The 22,542-nt window shown below is 42.2% G+C and overlaps 1 protein-coding gene across 2 annotated transcripts; it reads right to left on the minus strand.

The window, feature by feature from the left end:
* Positions 1-240: 240 nt before the first annotated feature.
* On the minus strand, positions 241-21,351 carry LOC137258335 (uncharacterized). Of its 2 annotated transcripts, XM_067795975.1 has the most exons (5): positions 20,985-21,351; positions 14,248-14,328; positions 5,202-5,689; positions 4,590-4,662; positions 1,790-2,186 (listed from the first exon to the last, which is right to left on the minus strand). In XM_067795975.1, the coding sequence occupies exons 1-4, from the start codon at positions 21,049-21,051 to the stop codon at positions 4,594-4,596; spliced, it is 705 nt and encodes a 234-aa protein (XP_067652076.1). In that variant the 5' UTR covers positions 21,052-21,351; the 3' UTR covers positions 1,790-2,186; positions 4,590-4,593. The 2 variants fall into 2 exon arrangements, with proteins under 2 accessions (XP_067652075.1, XP_067652076.1); XM_067795974.1 differs by lacking the exon at positions 4,590-4,662 and having other exon boundaries at positions 241-2,186.
* Positions 21,352-22,542: the final 1,191 nt, after the last annotated feature.

Below are 22,542 nucleotides of genomic sequence, written 5' to 3' on the forward strand. Positions count from 1 at the left end.
CCGCACTCAGCAGTATTCCAGCTATTTGGCAGCGGTTTGTAAATAATCGAGTCTGGACCAGACAATCCCGTGAACAACAGTATGAGCATCAATCAACACGGGTGGGATACGATGACATGTGTCAACCAGGTCAGCGAGCCTGACCACTCGATCCCGTTAGTCGCCTCGACAAGTATGGGTTACTGAAGATCAAATCTAACCCTGATCTTCACGGGTACGCTGTCATATACAACGATTAAGTAATACAAAATAGATATTTATTTATTTCTAATATAATTAATAAACATATGGCATAAATATTTACAATATAATTATATAGTTGATAATGCACCAGTACATTGGTACCAAACTATTTGTACCGTACATAAACACTTTGACAGCTGCTAATTTATTCAGATTCATTTTTTTAAAAACGGTGGTTTAATATTGCTATAATCCCCGACCTTTCTATGTAGTGCTGATGTGATGTAAATATTCGACCACTGTAAATCTTTTTCTTATTGTAGGCCTGTGTCTGAACAGAACATTCATCATATTTTGATTGAAAAACGATGATTAAAACATTGATATTTATATAAAAAATATTTTTTTAAAATACTTTAAAATCGATTGATACTTAACTCTTATACATGCATTACTTACGACCTGATATGGAAATAAAATTCAATATGTGACAGTATTACTTAGGATTCAGTGCAGGAACAGTGGAGACAATGACGTGTAAAGTCATCAGCGCTAGTGACGTCATGAGCATAAGGTGTGCTGACAAGCTGTGCAGTTTATATCACAACTAAATCAGAGCTTCTAAAATTAAAAATTGTGAATCTTTTGTGTTGTGTCTCTGGGTCATAAATTGTATATCACTTTTTACTTTTAGTAAGTACCTGCTGTCGTGGTCAGTAAAGTACATCTTTTAATCATTTTGTCAAATACACAAGTTCACATTTCGTAGGGTGATAACGGCATTCATATATTCCCTGAACACGTAAAGCGAAAACATTCAGCATCTGGTATGGATATTTCTGTGACAGAACGAGTCATTTATTGTCAATATGAAACATCAATGACGATGATTTAATTAAGTCGGTGTGTTTTTACCGGCACATTTTCCCCCAACTTATAAATTTTAGACCACGTTGTCTATTCTGTGCAAGCAAAGCATTAACGGGGTTTACTGTATGATCTAACTTATATCATTTGAACAATATTTCGAACACATGAAAGATTAATGTCCGTAGTGATACGGGTTATTTTTTCACATCTACGCGATCAGGAATGGTGCTTACAAATTCAGAAACAAAAGCGAATTATATATAAGATTCAGATCACAAAGATAGATTTCATACCAAGGGACACAGCTCTCCATACCAAATTTAGTCAAGTCGAGTCCGAAATTAATTACTTCAAAGACAGGATACAGGCCACGCGACGCAAATCTGCATAGCAACTTTCGTCAAATCGTGCCCAGAATTGAATTACTTCAATGACCGGTTTCAGGTCAAGGTACGGAACTCTAGATGCCTGCATTAAAAAACTAGTCCAGGCCTGCCCCGAACTGAAGTACTAAGACAGGTTTCAGACCATGGGATGCAACTCTGTATGGCAACTTTGGTTCAGTCGTGCTCCGAAATGAATATTTGCACTAAAACAACAAGTTGATTTGTGTGGTTCAGTCTTGTCTGACTCACATGTGCCACAGAATTCGTGTAAAACGCTGGATAGTCAACATATGTATTACTATGCCAACATCCTGCTTGAGAAAATAGTGAGTGAGAAAGGTTCTAAGTCGTTTTTTTGGAATACAGCAGCAATATCGAGTTGAGTGACATAGAGCAGATTGTACCCGTGTGGAGAATCGATCACGGGCAAGGAAGCGCTTCATCCATTTAGGCTGTTCCACCTCCTGGAAAAGATATGTGGCTGTGACGTTTCCAAAGACGTGCCCCTGCTGTGGAATATGATGAGTACAAGGAGATTGATCCGGATTCAGATAAGAAAGTATTTCGAGTCCCTCGTTAGAGAAGGAGACTGCTGATACTGAGAGGAGTTCGTGATGTCGTCTAGGAGAGGAAGCCAGCAACAAAGATAGCAATGAGGAGCATGATAACGAAGAGGACAAAACTGGCGATAACGAAGTCCCACAAGATGGTGCGCCGTACACCGAGAAGAGTATCGCTGTGCTTGGACTGGAGAGAAGAAGAAAGACAATAAACTTATTATGCATAAATTATACATAAGGCTAGATACATAGTGTTATATCATCTGCTGTATTTATTCAAGCTATTTCGAAATGGTGAGTATGATTTTTTACGCCATTTTAGCAATATTCCAGCTACGTCACGGCGGAGGACACCGGCAATGGGCTTCCCACATCGTGCGTACCCATGAGGGGAAGCGAACCCATGTTTCCGACGTGGATACAATTCATGAAATTCTGGTATATCGCTAACAAAGGCGTAAAGCTAAACTCGCTGTCTCACTACTGTTGTCTCGATGTGAAAAAATGCTCCCTTATTATATTCTTTCTTTATACATTATTTTTCGGCTGTGTTGAACCTCGAAGCACTGCCGCAGTTCCCTTCAACGTCGACACAATGGTGTTCGGGGGTAGTATGTAATACGGTGCTCACAGACTCATCATATAGATAATTGTTTGACGCCCATAATAGTTGATCTCGACCTTCCTCGGATAAAATTAAATACACCTCGCCAGAGAGTAACAAATGGTTGGTCCATATACGTAAGCAAAACAAACACAATGCGGTTGTATCAGGTCAAGCACGTTATGCGTTCCAATTCCAAGTGCATAGTAACAATACGGGTATTATGCAAGGTGACTGGCTGTGACGATATATTATCAATAAATGTGAAATTGTGCCATGTCACTCTATTATATTTCGGTTTCACATGTATATACTGCAGATGGTGTGTAATGTGGTTGTATAGTCCTGAAAGGAATATGTCCTGACCACCTCATATTTGATTCTGGTACTTCTAACACAATAAATATACTTTGGGTACTTGGTACTAATACAGGGCATTATGCTCTGGGTAATTCTGTCTGAGAATACAAAATACTCTTATTGCATCTGACACAGAGCACAAAGAAGAATTCTGTTTCCAGGAAGTAGGTCTGACTCAGGTAACAATATATTCTGGAAACCTCTGACACAGAGGACAATAATCTCTGGACTCCTGTGACTCAGGTGGCAATATGCTCTGGACACTTCCGATTCAGATGACAATATACCCTGTACACCTCTGACTCGCAGGACAATATACTCTGGATATTTCTGACTCAGATGACAATATACTCTGGATATTTCTGACTCAGATGACAATATACTCTGGACACCTCTAACTTAGATGGCGCTCAACTCTTGGTACTTTGATCACAAATGAGAAATTATATATATATTATATTCTGGCTACTTCTAGGAGAGGACGAGGAATTATAGGTATTTTAACACATACGACAAGATATTGAAGCCATACTGTAACAATATTCCTCAAAAGACAACACTCCGTATGCATCTTTTGTCAAACAATAGTATTCAACGTATCAAGTATTGCAGGACAGATTACCCCACCACCCATTCTCGCCATCCCCACCACCTTCATTTCAAGAGAAAGATTTTGTCTTGATACTTTGAGCCCAATACATACCAACTGCCATCCAATATCCGAATTTGCCATTACCGGGTTTAGTCCACAAAACATGTGATTAGTAAGCGGGAAACGAATACACAGAACATGGGTATTGGATGTGATCGGGACCCATGGCGTAGCCTAGTGCTTAAAGCGTTCACTCATTGCGCAAAAGACCCGGTTCGATTCACAACATGAGTAAATGTGTGAAGCCAACCGTGACCTGAACCGTGATACTTCTGGAATACTGCTAAGAGCGGCGTAAAACCATTCTCACTCAGTCATAAACGTGATCACATAAAGAGTCCCGAAAATTGAGGTTAAAAATGTTTATAGACAGTGTCTGCAGTTGGAATCATCATGCAAAAAGGTTCGTATGCATGACAATACCAAACATAATTCAAGCATCCATCTTATGTCATCAAGAATGTCATATTCCTATTCTGAATACTCTGAAAACATATATGAAGTCCACGATTTGGCGCCAATGTCCATTTCTCACGTCTTTAACCTCGCACACAATTTCATTCGTTCATAGGTGCTTTATGGTCTAATGACCATAATGTTTTTAGCGTCGTCTATCAAGTTGGAGTCAAAACCAAAATTAGCCTCTGGCATCTCTCTCGGAATGGAGATGTATTACCCAGAATCCTGGAGGAGGTGATGCACGTTCTCCAAACGTCTCCAAAGAATAATCCCTCGAGGGCAACGCAAATAGGAGAGTCCGGAAAGAAAATCCTTGAATCGTTTCCCTAGAGACTGACAGTAAAGTACCGCAGCTCTTGTGCTGTCCAATTGGATTTAAATAATCTGCACAATCCCAGATGCAAAACTAACTGCGAGTGCCCATTGTGAAGAGGATTATGGATGAGTGTTAAAGCGTAGGTGGATATCTCCGATTTTAAAGTTAGGCAAATTCGGACAGTAGGCATGCATCATACCAAATTACGAATAGCGGGATCTTCTCGTAGGCAACCACTGGACTGATCGCTTGATCCAGTTTTCAGTCCGATACTGTCAATACGGGTTGAGAAGGGTGGGTTAGTGAAGTCAAACACACACTCAAACAGGATGATTACAGAAGAGTCTGGGCAGCTAGACAGAGTCGGGTTTGATGTTAGAAGCTGTCTGTGAGACACTGTTCATTTTTATATCTTATTTTGACGAATTGTTCTGTGTTCAATCGATTATCGAGTGAGTTTAGTTTTACGCCGCACTCAGCAATATTCCAGCTATATGGCAGCGGTCTGTAAATAATCGAGTCTGGGCCAGACAATCCATTGACCAACAACATAAGCATCGATCAGCGCAATTGGGGCCTCGCCTCTTACGACAAGCAGAGTGACCTTTCATGGCAAGCATGGGTTGCTGAAGGCCTATTCTACCCCGGGATCTTCACGAGTCTCAATAGATTATGAGAAACAGAGGGTCCCTCCAAGTAAATTAGAATGTACATTACAAGCATTCTTAAGAAGGTGCAATATTTTTCACATACAGCAAGTTCTAAGGGGTGTCGCACACGCTAGCTACTGTCATTTGAACCAAATACCTACCCTTCTGTCATAATCATCCGGCAACCTAGAAACGACTGGTCCAGGAGGTTTGGTCTGGTACCCAGACTGCCGCACCATCCAGTTGTTACTGTCGGGCTGTTCCTCTACAACATGCCTCACAGTCACGTACTCTGGCTCCTTTGGGGGTGGCATCACGGGCACCAGAACAGGCTCCGGGGTCTTAGGTCTCACTGGAACCTCGTACTCGATGACCTTCTGTTTAGGTGGAGGTGGGGGAAGTATGACAATTGGTTCTGGCTCCTGATTCACCTCCATTGTTATCAGTTTGGGTTCCTTCTTTGGGGGGATGATCATGATCGGTTTCTGTTCGCGTGTTCCCCTCCGGTGGGGTAGAGTGTAGCTCCTGACGTTGCGGCTATACGCAGGGATCTCCATGTTGCCGATGCCTGGTTGGGAGATCACGGCGGTTTCCTCTGGGAAGGATTGGGAGAATGGTTGACTGTAGGGCTGGTACGCGTACCTCTGACCTGAAAGGTTTGACAAATCGTCATCGAGATTTAACCAAAGGCTGGAAGACTTAATTTGACCAGGGATACTCTACAACAGGGATAGGTCACTCGCTTGCTTTCTTTACCATTTGTACTAATGAACGTGTGCCTCGTCATGCTCCAACGCACACAGTGACTTGGCTCGTTCCCAGTGCAACTTCAGTTGTGTTTAACCAGGGAGACTATATAGAGTATATATGTTGTAGATTATCCCTGGTTTAACAGAACTTCAGCCAGTTTATTGTATCAGTCAGAATTTTACAATGAATGAAAGAATTATAGTAAGAATTAAGAGCAAGAATTATGTGAATGAATGAAAGAAATAAAGAAAAAGAAAAGAAAGAAGTACATATCTGAATGAATGAAAGAATAAATGATACACCGCGGCCTTCCCTCCCGAAACATGTTAAAGAACGCGAAAGTATCGCGAGAACACGTGTTAACATCAGCTGTCCTTTTAAAAAATCTACTTTGAAACATTTTTGTTGACATTAATAATTAATTCAGATATCTTATTGCATGTGGGGAATGGAATGGACATTAACAAAATGTTAACTGACCCTGTCACACTGTCCTCAAAAATAAAGTGTAAAACTGTCACAAAGCGTTCTAAAACACATTTCCAGTTTTGTCAAATAATAAGATCCACAAGAAAGAAAGAAGTTATGGAACTATAACCCTCAAGCATCAATGGCGAATGAGATCAGATAGGCAATATGTCATATTTTTCTCACACCTCAAATACACCCTAACAGTTTGTGTTAGATTATGGAACTATCACTATTACTTGCAAACACATTTCAACTCATAGTATATTCCCCTCATATGAATTAAAGGTGTATGTGAAAGATGTTTTCAGGAAGTAACTAGGAATACTCAAACAACGGCGTATAGCATTTCAATGGCAAAATGTCACATTTTTCACACATCTCAATTACACCCTAACAATTTTGAAGTCATAAAACTGTCACTATTACTTGCAAATACCATTCAGCTAAAGGTATGTTCTCCTTCAAAAAATTTAACGAATGTGTGAAAGAAGTTTTTATCGGCACGATTTAGTCTATCTTCGCTGTGAATCGAGAATAGAAGTCAGTGAGCTATAACATACCGACTTGAAACTTTACTACCAATCTACTGTCCTAATACGGACACTAACACCAATTATTTGACTTAAACTGAAGTCACAAAATAGTTAACCTATCTTCTACATGTTGGATTTCAGTTGTTACAACACTCAGCGAACTTAATCAGCTGTTGAAAGTAAACCGGGCTCAATCTTAAATACTACGCTGCCGCTACACTGATTACGTAACGACCCGAGACATATGTTCAGGGGCTTTTCGAGGAGTTTCTTCTCCCCCTCTATATCGGCTCCCTGATTTAACATGTGGCCAAAATACATCGCAGTAGATTTCCTTTTCTCAATAATACATCACTGTTATAGCTACTAATTATGACTTACGAGTTAAGAGTGAGTGAGTCCAGTTGTGTGGCAGCAGTCTGTAATTAATTGAATCTGGACCAGACAACACATCGATCAACAGCATGAGCATCGATCTCCGCCGTTGGGAATCGATGACATGTGTCAACCACGTAAAGGAGCCTGACCACCAGATCCCGTTAGTCGCCTCTTACAAAAAGCATAGTCGCCTTTCACAGCAAGCATGGGTTGCTGAAGACCCAATCTACTGAAGGAACCTTCGAGAGCGAAATAAAATAATGTAAATATAAAAAAAAAAATCTTTCTATTATCATAGGAAATCACTGCTAAATTTGTCCTGACACAGAAATCACATCTAATGATGATGGTGGTGGTGGTGTTGATGATGATGATGAGGAGGAGGATGACACTAACTAACATATCAGGGGCAAAATCCTTTCCATACTCACAGTCAATATGTGCGAAGGCGTACTATTCTATCACAAGAGCATATGTCTATGAATCGTTTAACTTATCAAATAATGCTGACACCCGGTGTTTCTTTGCACGCCGACCCATGAAGGTCCCTGGGTAGAATAGGCCTTCAGCAACCCATGCTTGCCATAAAAGGCGACTATGCTTGTCATAAGAGGCGACTAACAGGTTCGGGAGGTCAGGCTCGCTGACCTGGTTGACACATGTCATTGGTACCCAATTACGCAGATCGATGCTCATGCTGTGAATCACTGGATTGTCTGGTCCAGACACGATTATTTACAGACCGCCACCATATAGCTAGAATATTGCTGAGTGCGCCGTAAAACTAAACTCACTCACTCACTCATTCTTTGCAAGCCCTTGGGAGTGAGCTGCGCTGGAAAAGAAGGCTCCGTGACTACCTTGCTTTGTTTGATTCACATCGTAAACCGAACGTGTTTCTTCGCACAATGACTTCAAGAAATATCCACACAGTGATCCACTCATAAAACTCATACTGCTGTTCATAAAACTCTCACTGCTGACTTGATGAGGTAGGCAGGTGGGAAAAGCTTTCGCTCATCACGCCGAAACCCGGGTTCGATTTCCCACATAGGTACAGTGAACCCTGCCGTAATATTACTCGTATATTGCTAAAAGCAGCGTAAAGCTAAACTCACTCAGTCATTTGACGTCCAGTGGAATCTGCCCGGCACATAATCGAGACTTGTTAATATATGATCTTAACGTTATTTGTACCTGAACAATGAAAATTCATTCGGTTGCAAAAGGGGAATTAGAATTATAACATTTGTACTTCTTTGCGACGAAGCCGCATATAAGGGATATCAGTTTTACTAGAGAGTGAGGGAGTATATAAGAGCGTGTTAAGCCGACTTGTTCAATCGATTCCATGGTGTCACCTGAACAGCTTAGTCTGGTTTTGTTTTCCTTTAATAACAGAATAAAGTATGCATTGTGCAGCATGCAGCATGCATAGTGCATTATGATCATATTAATTATTTTCTGTTGCCGGGTATGAGTGAAGGTCTTGCTTTAAAACTATTGCCATAGTGGCAAGCGCTGTTCGCCGTTACCCGGTGCACAGGCAAACTGTAGCGCAAATGGAGTTCCGCAGCAAAAAAGAAAGTGACCAGTCTTCATGGATGCGAGCGAACCGAGCAACGGTTGGCAACGTACTCCCTCGCTTCGAAAAATATATTTCATGTAAAAAAAAGTATCGCCAACATCAAAGGTGTACACCGATTTCTTCACTGGGTTGTGCTCGCAGAGTTCCACATGTTTAATAACTACTCGCGTGAAGTATGTTTTATACAACATTTTAAGCGCAACCTGTGGTTTATCAGTTCGTTTTTCGCCTCCACTCCCGCTACCAGCTTCCGGTTCAACGGAGTGATGGAACAGGAGGGCATTATGCTTCTTGAATATTACGAGTCCGCCATATGGAATGCTTCCAGAGATACCTCACATGCTTCATTCGCCCACTACGTCAGAAGCGAAACTCTAACAATGACGACGACAGATAAGAAAAATAAACTCCAACAGGTTCATGGTTAAATTAGGCAATACTGGATTTCTTTTTAATTTTTGCTTATTCCTGCTCCTTCACACCGTTGAATAGACAACTAGCAGGAAGGCGAAGTACGATCTAAATACCACGAGTTACGCATAAAATGTTGACTAAAATATACTACAGGTGAATAATCATTAGATATGAGGTTGGAAATATGACAGCACACCCAAGTGAGGAAATGGGAGTGTGCCTTTTATAGTGTCGATATTTTATTGTGACATCGAAAACATTTTTCAAATCGAAGCGTGGGAAGTACTTTGCCAACCTTGGCTCGCTTCGCTCGCATATACGAAGACTGGTCTTATTCTCTATGCTACGCAACCCCATTTACGCTACAGTCTGCCTGTGTCCGGTGGAATAGGCCCTGTGACTATTAACTTTCAAACGCCTCACAGGCGCTATGAGCATGCCCCTTGTACAAGGAAAAGATGCATTATAACTTCACAATTATTATTTAATTCAATATCATGAGTGGATTATGGTACGCGCATCTTACAGTAAGATGGTTTGTCACGTGGTTCCGAAACTGGAGGACTGGTATAAGTATGCAAATGTAGGTGAGAAAATACCTCGGCGAGAGTGTCACATGGAAGACACAGAGAGGCCACAGTGGAAGCCATAGGAAAAGCCACGATGTGTGCTTGTTCTATACCTGGACTGGCTTGCTTCGTGGGAAATGGCTGATTCAAGTGCTGATATTACGTTCAAACACTTTCACAACGCTTACTACGACTGATAGTCTTAACGAATGAGAATTATTAATATCGTCTTAACGCAAAAAATCTTTTGCTGCACAGGGATCTTGTTAATAAACATTTTTAACAAATCGTTTTGGATAACTCATTCCGGATGCGCATCCCCGTCACTTATACAATATTTGATAGTTATGACAGCTAACTTTCCAAAAGGTCAAACTTCTCAATACTATATGGTGACCAGGAAGGGACAGCTTCAATTACGGCCTCGAAAAAGCGATAAGACGAGAAAGCGATATCACGAGACGAGAAAGCAATAGTGTGAGACGAGACAGCGATAGTGTGAGAGGAGAGAATCGTATTTGGTAAACGATTTCATTTGGAATATACCATGGTATTCTCTCTTTCTTGCAGCCGTAATTCAAATGAGGGCGAGAGAGAGCGATGTCCCTTCTCGGCCACCATAGTGAATGCAGTCAAGCACGAGCTGCTGCTGCTGCTGCTGCTGCGAGACGAGACTTCTTTAGGTGGATGTGTCTCGGGTCTCCAGGGGTCATTGGGCACACTGAAGAGGAAAAGGGTGGGGACCGGGTGTCTGCCCGTCGCTCCGTGAAACAGCCTGTTAAGCTTGTTTAGCGACTGTGTGTCTATATTTGTCTTTCGATTAACAGGGCGTTTTTTGAGGAAGGGAGGGCGGGATGTGCTCTTGACATACTTGTTTCACTGTTCATAGGTCAGGAGCAGTATCCACGATCGCACAGCTTATAAGTGTCAGTAGTAGATGGGCGAGAGTGGTTTAACACCGTTTTTATTGGTATCACGCCAATCTCACGTAGAAATCGAAAACGCTTCAATCGGGATATTTCGTGCCCATACTTTAATGACATTAAGCCTGTACACTAGACATTAGACACACGTATCACATTTGTGTTGAGGTCAGTCATTACAGCAGACCTTAGATACGCATATCATATTAAATTTGTGTTGAGGTCAGTCACGTACAGTAGACCTTAGATACATCTATCACATTTGTGTTGAGGTCAGTCATTACCGCAGACCTACGACACACGTATCATATTTGTGTTGAGGTCAGTCATGTACAGTAAACCCTTGACGCGAGTAGACTTACATATTATATTTGTGTTGACGCTAAGCATGTACAGGGGACCTTAATATACATACGTATCACTTTTGTGTTAAAGAAGAACATATAATTACATATGAGTATATACATTCGTTCCACGTTTGTGTTAACGTCTAACCAATACACATCATCGCATATCTATCTACAAAAACAGGGACAAGATCAAAGCAGTACACGATTACCACAGCAGTCATAACTCAAACTAGTGCAGATATGGCTCAAAACATGTAATTTGTCCCATGTCGTCAAAATATGCCACGTCAATTATTTCAATTTTTAAACGTCAATAAAGAAAAGCTCTCGCCAAGGTAACCAATGTCCTGCTGCGGTGGGGTGTAACCTAAGGTTTTACCTGTCACTTAGCTCACTCACTTGACAACTAGAACGCTGCTACACGATGAGCAATGCCTGTGGAGTAGATATCACAGGTACCTGTCACTGGGTGTAGGTACAAACTTTTTAAAAAACGTCTTGGCAAGCGCTATGATCTGGCAATAGTTGCAAGAAGGTTTGGTAGACCAATGAGATACGTGTTAAAATATTTCCCGGAGTGTCCAGTGTGCTTATTCCAGGTGTCCAAGGAAGACCCTGTATCGAAACGTCGCATCATCCGAATAAAGACGTTGTTCATCCTTAAAGTTTGTCCTTATGTGGTTGCCCTACTTCCAAACATGCCACTCAAAGAAGGTATCTTAATGAATTTTAAAAATATCGTTCCCTTACAAGTTTGTAGGTTCTGAAAAATAATCTACTACGAGTGTAAAATAAGTGTTTCGAGAAAATAAGTGTGTATCTCAAACGGAAATGTCATACCTAGTCTCACCAAACCAATCACCCCTTCCCCAATCACAAGTCATCCCAGTCCAACCCACATTCACATATGAGAGTATGAGTTGATGACCTTGTGGTGGAATATATATGAGTGTGTTTAGTTTTAGGCCAGTTTGGCAATATTCCAGCAATATCACAGTTGGCGACTCCAGAAATAGCCATTACACACCCATGAAGGGAATCAAACCTGCGTGAAGAGCGAACGCTTTGACCCGGGGAACATAAGATATACCTCGGCAAGACAGTGTAACGTCCCAGTACTGATGTGCTCATTGAACCTTGGTCCATTTGGCTCCACTGGCACCTGATATCGCATCAGCATCATCACTGAACCTCATGAATAGGGGAACCATTAGCTATACTTCATGCTTACTTGCCGGAGATTAAAAACTGAGGGTGCGTTTCACTTTGCCTTGCTTTCCTCTATCTTTTCCTCTATCCTATGATCTGACGTAGGTTCACCGTTACTGTGGACGTCATGGTATCCTCTATATTTGTGTACATGCCAAGATTTTATTTAAAGGAAATTCAATTTCTTGAAGTAACTGTTTACACGACGGGTTTCGTGTCATCGTAAAAGGGAATTATATGTGCATATTGCTGTGGAATTGACAGACACCAAATATATACTGAGGGAAAGAAATTAAGGAACATCGTTTCAGTCTCAGATTTCGTCACACAGCTCTATTCAAAGCTGTGATGAAAACTGGAAAATATTAAAGAAACACTTTTTTTCTCAGTATATGCCATAGCAATTTAACCTTCAGTACTTTCCTGCCTTACACTTGCCTTAAGTCGCTTGACCCGTGAAGGCCCGGGCTAGAATCGGCCATCAGCAGCGCACACTTGCACACCAATACGATCGATTATTGCTGATTACGGTAATAACCACAAACAAACAGTTAACTCATTTGTGTGTTTATGAGTGATTCAGTACTTCCGTAACATGGGATACAGACTGATCTTAGGCTAAACCCGTAAGGTTTTTAGGTGACTTATTTGAGAGGCATTTAGAAGTTGGAGTGAGTGAGTTTAGTTTTACGCCGCACTCAGCAATATTCCAGCCATATGGCGGCGGTCTGTAAATAATCGAGTCTCGACCAGACAATCCAGTGATCAACAACATGAGCATCGGTCTGCGCAGTTGGGAACCAATGACGTGTCAACCAAGTCAGCGAGCCTGACCACCCGATCACGTTAGTTGCCTCCTACGACAAGCATTGGTTGCTGAAGGCTTATTCTACCCCGGGACCTTCACGGGTGTTGGGGCAAGAAGGAAGGATGACTATATGTGGATGAACGACTTCTGTGGTGGTTGGAAATGATGCTGAGAGAGCAAAAAATCGTCGTGACTATCGGTTTCGAGAACTTGTGACAACATTCTGTTCGTGTACTTGTAAGTTGTGCTACAGGAACTACATCATAATTAATATATCCAAACACAAATATTGACATTTAAGACAGTGAGTGAGTTTAGTTTTACGCCGCCTTTAGCAATATTCCAGCAGTGTCACGGCAGGAAGACACCAAATATGGGCTTTACACATTGTGCCCATGTGAGTCATTTCAGACAGTAAACACACACTTTAACATGCTACATGTGAAACGTCAGCTGCTACTTCCAAGTTCGATCATCTAGAGGGGAGTATTACATGAATGGATCACTTAAAATCAGTGGAGATCGATAATGGACAATACTTACACGTATTTACCTCCAGCTCTAGGCATAAAACATATGCATATGCATATTATACTATATGCATGTTTGTTACAAAGCAGGTTTGGTTTCTTTTGACATATATACGCCGCTGCTTTTACTACCTAGGGCGCGTTAAAAGTAAAATTCGAATGTGATTCGTCTCATGAATAAAATCTAAAAAAATAGCATCTAAATACTCAATTAAAACCTCAAGACATCTGAAATACATGAATTTCCCTACATAAAAAATGACTACTGGACTCGAATTACAACCATCCGTAACAAATATCAAACCTGTTTAAATCTCCGAAAAATAATCTATGCGTTTATTAATCCCTGTATAAATTTAAAGTATAAATGGGGTTAGACGTTCGTGGTTTGTGATGCAACATAGATGAGTACATTAATTAACACGGCTAAAAAAATAGAACTTTCTTTTGCAAAGTCACCATAAACTGCTACTTACCCCAGCGTACCCGATGTAGTGGCAGGAATGTGACTTGCCAGCTACGCTAAATGTTATATCCCAGTCTGAATCACCCACAGACCTCTTTAACTATACCCCGGGGCTTATGGGAATAATGGTAACACCACCCACTAAACAGGCGAGTGTAATGGCAGCACCATCCATAAAACAAACACAGATCACAGTGACCAGCAGAGGCAGCACTAACCTGGAACGCTCATCTTGGCGAAATGGTCGGAGAACGGTTCCGCGTCTCTGGTGTCAGGGTATATGGTATAATCCTGGAAGTCTGTGGAGAGAGGGGTGGAATTAGTTCTGGTAATCAGAGGCGGTGTGGCGGTTGTGGGGTGTACAAGTCTGCTGACACATCACACGCTTGATGACTAAGGATCACGCCCACGATTCACTATACGAAAAAATGGGGCACAGAAATGTTGGATAATTTTGGCTCGTTCATCCATGGCGTTTCAAGTAGTTATAATACCGAATTCCAAAGCAAGTGATGATTATGACTGGGTGTATACTCGGTGTACTTCACAAAGGAGTCATCCAGAATCTCTCGTTGTTTAGGACGGCATTGTCCATGGAGATAGTTTAATATGATTCATGTCCCCACAGTGTGTATAAACATGCCCGCTCGATAACCTCACACTGTGTGTGTGTGTATGTGTGTATGCTCATTCAAATGGTCAGTGAGTCATTCATGCATTCTGCATAATTTTTTACAAGAAATAGAATGTGAAGTAGTCACAAAACTGCATTATAGAAAGGTACACTTGGTGAAAAAAAATTAAAATTACAGTCAACTGAGCTTGAAGTCTCTCTTTCATGTCTAGATATAACCAGCACTATGGTCCTATGATAAACCCAATTCACTCCTGGATAAAACCTCGTACTGCTATTCACCAAGTCTTCATTTACTGTCTGCTAGGCCTTGATATAACAGGAAATATTGGTAACCGTCAAATATCCAATATTATCATTCACTCCTAGACAAACCTGGATAAAAACTGCAATATTGGTATTGTGACACAAATAAGCGAATTCTACATTTTTGTCACATTAGGATGTACATGGCTGGTTGTAAGGCGATGAGGTATACATATATGTCTTTATGTGAACCATACTATCGAACAACGTAATCAAGTGGACTATTGCAGCGTAAACGCTGCCAATGGCAACTCACTCGGTTCTTAATGGTAGTACTTGTTTATTTCGAATAACATTGAATCACGCATAATGCACGGACATTACCGATGTTTTGCGAATGTAAATCGGTGGAAGGGAGATAACTCTAAATCTGTTTTTTCTTTTGCTTTCTGCAAAATCTAGCGATGGCTACGAAAAGATTTACCTCGCATTCCAATAAATAGATGTTGTCAAAACTTTCAAATGTAGTCCCTGTGAACATTAAGAAGGAGACTTACACCGCAGTGACTTCACTAAAACAAGACCTATTGGGAAAACATCAAGATGCAAGATTCGAATCTTTTGATTCACACAGGTTTTCCAGAAGTGTACGATCCGATAATAATGTTTCAAACAGTTCGAAATAAATGTGATCCATGCCTCGGCAAGCCTCGGATATTTGCAATTTTATCAACCCGTGGTGATATATCTGATATAACACGGTTCTGCCACCAGACTTGCAGTGCAGCGATGCCATACCATTGTGATGTCATCAAGTTCATGACATCATGTCATTGTCAGGGCATTGTAGTAAAATTTGTACAAAATCTACTGTCAAAATGATATCTCCAACGATATCTCACCCGAGCAATATCTCCCGTGGCCCACAGTTTGGAAATAACAACATGTACATACATCCTCCCGATGTGGATCGTCTTTCGTGCCTAGTTACATTCAACCTATATCGAAATGTATTCAATGCCTACAAGTGACTCAATCATCAACAAGGACTGTAAGCTTTCAGCAGTCATGACCTGAACAAAGTCTGACAGTCATGAACTTACGTTTGTGTCTACTGCAGATAAAAGACACATAAAGTTCTTCAAGAATCTCTACAACGTGTTAATGTAGTTTAATCAAGAGTGCTCCTCTGAAAGCCCTCAGTTCGGGTGGCTTATCAATGGAAGCGGTCGCTCGTCACGCCTCAAACCAAGACTCGTTTCCCCACACAGGCACAGGTGCGCCGAGGTACAGATAGAATGTTGTTAGCTGCGGCTGTGAACTATATTCATTCTTTCACGGTGTCACGCGTTGCCTTCTCGGTATGTGTATCAACAAGAGAAGACGTTAATTGGCGTAAATGCTGGAGAGATGCTTGTAATGATGTGTGAGAACAATCATGCAAGACGCGTCCCACGCTGTAGCAGGGAGCTGAAAACTTCATCCATCGTTCTTAACAAAAACAATTATGTGGATTAAAGTTGTTTCAATAATTATACTATACATGTATCTGGAAAACATTCAAATATATCAAATATATTCAAATATATCCCCAAAGAGTCCCAGAAGTATGATCAGTAAGAAACAGAGGCGACGGGATAGTCAAGTGGTTAAGGCGTCCGCTCATCAGCTCATACCTCGCATGGGTATAACGCTTGGAGTCCATTTCTGGGATCCCCCGTCTTGATATGGCTGGAATATTGATAAAAGCGGACAAAACCCAACTCACTCACCCACCCACTCACTCACTCAGAAATATAACAGCCAGTGAATGAATATGATGCTAAAGCTGGGACCACTTCAGTGGAACCACTTGGCCACCTACCTTCAAGAGTTGGCCCACTTTGGTCATCGTGACATACACAACCATGAAGTGTAACGTGAGATGATCGTGTCTGTTACGACTTTATATATAGGAAATCAAGACGAAATGGGCTTCACGTGTGGGGAATCGAACCCGATTCAGCGTGACCGGCGATCGCTTTAACCGCAGGGCTACGCCCCAGTGACCTCCAATGTTACGAGGTTATCAAGTGGGTGAGTGAGTGAGTTCAGTTTCACGCCGCTTTTAGCAATATTCCAGCAATATCACGGCGGGGGACACCAGAAAATGGGCTTCACACATTCTACCCATGTGGAGAATAGAACCCGGGTCTTCGGCGTGACGGGCGAACGTTTTCACCACTACACTATCCGACCACCCCTACGAAATCAAGTAATCACTTTCAGCTGAGAGTACACCAAGCACATTGAGGTATACATTCCTTAACTGCAGTATGACAGTCCACCATCAATTTCTGACCTGATCGAAAAGACCACATTACAGAACAAAATAACATTACTTTTCTTGTCATGACAAGACATAGACTTAGGGAAAATACTTGGTGGCAAGTTCTGCATGACCTTGGAATATTCTGTCACAACATCTGTACTAATTTGAACATTAACCCCGGTCTTAGGGGTGACGGGCGAACGCTTTACACCGCGCCATAATAGTATGAGGCTCCCGGTGATAACATGGATCGTGATGGCATCTTCCTAAGTCGTCCAACCACACAGTTCCATGATCCACAGGCAATGAGCGAGTGAGTGAGTTTAGTGAGGTTTATACCGCACTCAGCAATATTCCAGGTATTACGGCGGAGGCCTGAAAATAATCGAGTCTCGACCAGACAGCCCCGTGATCAACATCATGACTATCGATCTACGCAATTGGGATTCGATGATATGTGTCAAGCATGTCAGCGAGCCTGATCATACTACCCCGTTAGGTGCCTCTAACGACGAAAATCAATTTTAACCCGGATTTTCACGGGTCCCACAGACTATTCAGAGTTGGAGTTAGACTCTTCAAAGTACCATCAGAAGGATGCTGCTCGGAAAATACAGAATCGGAGGACATGGCGTATTGTATGGGGTTGTTACATGTTTCATTACAGAACCCGAAACCCTCAAGGGTCAACGTTATCAACAGGAACAACTGGACACAAACGGCGTGCCAAATGTTTCATAATCGTTCAATATTCATGGATGACAAGGGGCGGTGAGGTAGCCCAGTGGATAAAGCGATTGCTTGTCACGCCGAAGACCCGGGTTCGATTCCCAACATGAGTACAATGTGTGAAGCCCATTTCTTGTGTCCCCGTTGTGATATTGCTGGAATATTGATAAAGGCGACGTGAACCATAATCAATCAGTCATGGATGACAACCCGAGACTTGCCCTTCTTGTGACGTCATCGCTCTTTTGTAGAATTATGCCACTGAAATATGACCATGGCTCGAAAGGAAACCGATAAAACCCCAATCGAACATCGACACCAGGAGCTAGAAATGTATGTGAAGACTTTTGAGAAAGAAACGCATGGTGTTTTTTTTCACTTTGGGATGGTGCTTGGTTAATGCTCGTGGTCTGACTTTGAATAACATATCGGAAGCCCGCCTGTGATTCTTTAACTTGACTTGACTATGAATTTCTGACTTTGATTTAAGTTCGCATGTTTACATACAAGACATTGTATAATGATTATATGACAAAAAAAACGACTCATCTAAGATAGTTGCCATGCATCAGTTCACAACATCACTCTCAAGGGTACTATAACATTATATTATAGGACATAATTACGACACCCCACAATGCCATCATAACACAGCATCACCCCACAATACCAACATAACACAGCATCACCCCACACCACCAGCATACCACAACATCACTCCACACCATCAGCATACCGCAGCATCAACCCACACCACCAGCATACCACAGCATCACCCTACACCACCAGCATACCACAGCATCACCCTACACCACCAGCATACCACAGCATCACCCCACAGTACCAACATCACACAGCATCACCCCAAACTACCACCATACCACAGCATCACCCCACACCACCAGCATACCAGAGCATTACCCCACAATACCAACATTACACAGCATCACCCTACACTACCCACATAACATAGCATCACCCCACAAACCCACATAATACAGCATCAACCCACACTACCAACATACCACAGCATCACCCCACACCACCAGCATACCACAGCATCACCCCACACCACAAGTATATCACAGCATTACCCCACAATACCAACATAACACAGCATCACCCTACACTACCCACATAATACAGCATCACCCCACACCACCAGCATACCAGAGCATTACCCCACAATACCAACATTACACAGCATCATCCTGCACTACCCACATAACACAGCATCACCCCACAAACCCACATAATACAGCATCACCCCACAATACCAACATAACTCAGCATCACTCCACACTACCCACATACCACAGCATCACCCCACACCACCAACATATCACAACATCACCTCACACTACCAACACCACACAGCATCAACCCACACTACCACCATAACTCAGCATCACTCCGCACTACCAACATACCACAGCATCACTCCACACTGCCAGCACAACACAGCCTCACCAACACTACCAACATACCACAACATCACTCCACACTACCCACATGATACAGCATCACCCCACACTACCAACATACCACATCATCACAGACCCCGCACCACCAACATACCACAGCATCACTCCACACCACCAGCATACCACAGCATCACCCCACACTACCAACATACCACAGCATCACCCTACACTACCCACATACCACAGCATCACCCCACACAATACAGCATCATCCCACACTACCAACACAACACAGCATCACTCCACACTACCAACATAACTCAGCATCACCCCACACTACCAACATACCACAGCACCACCCTACACTACCCACATACCGCAGCGCCACCCAACACTACCCACATATCGCAGCACCACCCAACACTACCCACATAACACAACATCACCCTACACCACCAGCATACCACACTATCAAAACAACACAGCGTCACTCCACACTACAAGCATAACACACCATCATCACACCACCAACAACATATCACAACTCACCCCACACTACCCACAAACCGCAGCATCAAACCACACTATCAACATACCGCAGCACCACCCAACACTACCCACATAACACAACATCACCCTATACCACAAGCATACCACACTATCAAAACAACACAGCGTCATTCCACACTACAAGCATAACACACCATCACCACACCACCAACAACATATCACAACTCACCCCACACTACCCACAAACCGCAGCATCAAACCACACTATCCACATACCACAGCATCACCCCACACCACCAACATACCACAACACAAGACAAAATATCACTACATTAAATAGCATTGTACCACAGTCCATTGTTTCGACATCTTACAGCATACAACACAACATAACACCACACACAAGATTTATAGCATTGTACTACAGCTATTGTATCGTCACCTCACAGCATACAACACAAGACAACATTACACATTCAATTAACACAGCACTGTTCCACAGCCCATTGTTTCGACATCTTACAGCATACAACCAAAGACAACACCACACACTAGATTAATGTAGCGTTTTTCCACAGCCCATAGTACCGACCTCTAACAGCATGCAACACCAGACCAGACAATTCAGTGATCGGTCAGCTATGTCTACGTGAGGTGCATGCATAAACTAAGTGATGTTGTTTCTCTGGACTATCATTCAGGACAGACTGCTAAAATTACGCACACGTACACGCACATGCACACGCTCAAACGCAAGCGCACATGTACACACATGCATATCGTTAGATAAGTGTATTTATTCTGATCGCGGCAACATGTCAACATCACCTCATCACTTCGTCCCAACACAAACTCTTATCCACTAGTGTTCGACAATTTTGAACTAACATTTCTTCGCACAATATAAAACTATCCCGAAATATTATATCACAAATTAGCTATATATGTCTAAACTGTTCACTTCATGATATCGTATGCGACTTGTGTTAAGTGTAGGAACATCGTCTGTTGAAGTCCGTGAAAGACTGTCTTCCTCTACACAGACGACAGTCCCACCCTTCAACCTGTTAAACCGGGACTCCAACCCTTAGAAGAACTTACCCCTTTCCCCATCGCTGAGACGATCGTCGAAGTTTGGCCACCTATTTTTCCTACTTTGTCCAAACATGATGGCCGGTCTTCCTCAATCCTGAGTCTCCTTCAGTGGGGGATGAACTCCGAGCTCGGTCAGCCTCCAGACAAACGGGTTCAAAGCCTTTCTCTATCTTTGAATTCCACACGCGTTCTGAATGCGTCACGCTCTTGGTCTCTCGTACCGGTCTGTTTCCCAGAACCTATATCTTGCAAAGTTGACCAACGCGCCCAGCTTTCCTTCTTGGTGCTGCAGTAACCGCGTGAACATAGAGAGAGGTCCACGCAAATCGCACAAAATGTATCACGAAATTCAGTTACTCTAAAAATACGCTTTGCATTGTCACTGATGTTGTGTTAAAATACAGACACGCATGAGTGGATCTGTTTAAGTTAAATTAAAGGCTTCTAGGCTCATATCCTTAAAGCATGTCGGGGTGGGGCTGTCAGACAGCTAGCAGTGCATGCAAGGGACAACACGGAGTATGGATGCATACACGGAATGACACTCAGTATGAATGCATTCGTGGGAGAGCACTCAGTATGGCTGTATACACGGGATAACACTCAGTATGACTGTATACACGGGATAAAACTCAGTGTGGGTGTATACACGGGACAACACTCAGTGTGTATGAATACACGCTATAACAGTCGGTATAGATGTATACACGGGATAGCAGGCAGTATGGGTGTATACACGGGATAACACTTGGTATACATGCATACGCGGGATAACATTGAGTATGGATGTATACACTGGATAACACGTAGTATGGATGCATACAAGGGATGTCACGGTGTATGCATGTATACAATGTATAACATCGATAATATATTTATATAAACACGCAGGATTCATGTATTCACAGGATAACACATTGTATGCATGCATACCATAAGACAGTGGATGCATGTATGTTTGCAGGATAAGTTGTTGTGTGCAACTGTCAACAAGATAACCTGAGTATGCATGCATACACAGGGGAGCACACAGTCTGCATGCGTGATAACATATAACACTTACACAAATACAGTATAAAATAGTGTATGCATGTATATACATGTATACTTTATGCATATTCCATACATACATTACGATTCTCGTGCGCGCTCGCGCGCGCGTGTGTGTGTGTGTGTGTGTGTGTGTGTGTGTGTGTGCTGTTGTTGTTTTTAGTAGGAGGTTCGTTGTTGCACTTCGTTGCACTCATCATCACGCTCTGCGCCAGTTTCAATACGTCTTTACTTCTTTACCCATCCAGATTCACACACCACGTGAAGTAAAGGTAAATATACATTACATTTCTATATATGTCTCACCTACGTGGAAGGCGTGGTTTAGTCATTTCCTCAGTCCTTCAATGTTTCACGATTGGAGGAACATACAAGAGACGCGCAAAGCTTCTTTGCTCCTTAACTTGTAAACATCGTCTATACGGAACTTACTATCTGTTTAGATATTAATATTTACATTCTCCTAGTCGTACACTACAGATTCCCCTTAGTTATGTGCTTCTTATTGTATCGC

This window comes from Haliotis asinina, chromosome 12 (assembly GCF_037392515.1).
Source record: "Haliotis asinina isolate JCU_RB_2024 chromosome 12, JCU_Hal_asi_v2, whole genome shotgun sequence".
NCBI lineage: Eukaryota > Metazoa > Mollusca > Gastropoda > Lepetellida > Haliotidae > Haliotis > Haliotis asinina.

Bases quoted from the DNA above. Each gene is read 5' to 3' on its own strand.
- LOC137258335 (XM_067795974.1), bottom strand. From the start codon at position 21,051: ATGTTTGGACAAAGTAGGAAAAATAGGTGGCCAAACTTCGACGATCGT. The intron at 14,329-20,984 runs GTAAGTTCTTCT...CTCTCTCCACAG, and splicing joins TCTCAGCGATGGGGAAAGGG to ACTTCCAGGATTATACCATA. The intron at 2,187-5,201 runs GTAGGTATTTGG...TCTTCTCTCCAG, and splicing joins CGGATGATTATGACAGAAGG to TCCAAGCACAGCGATACTCT.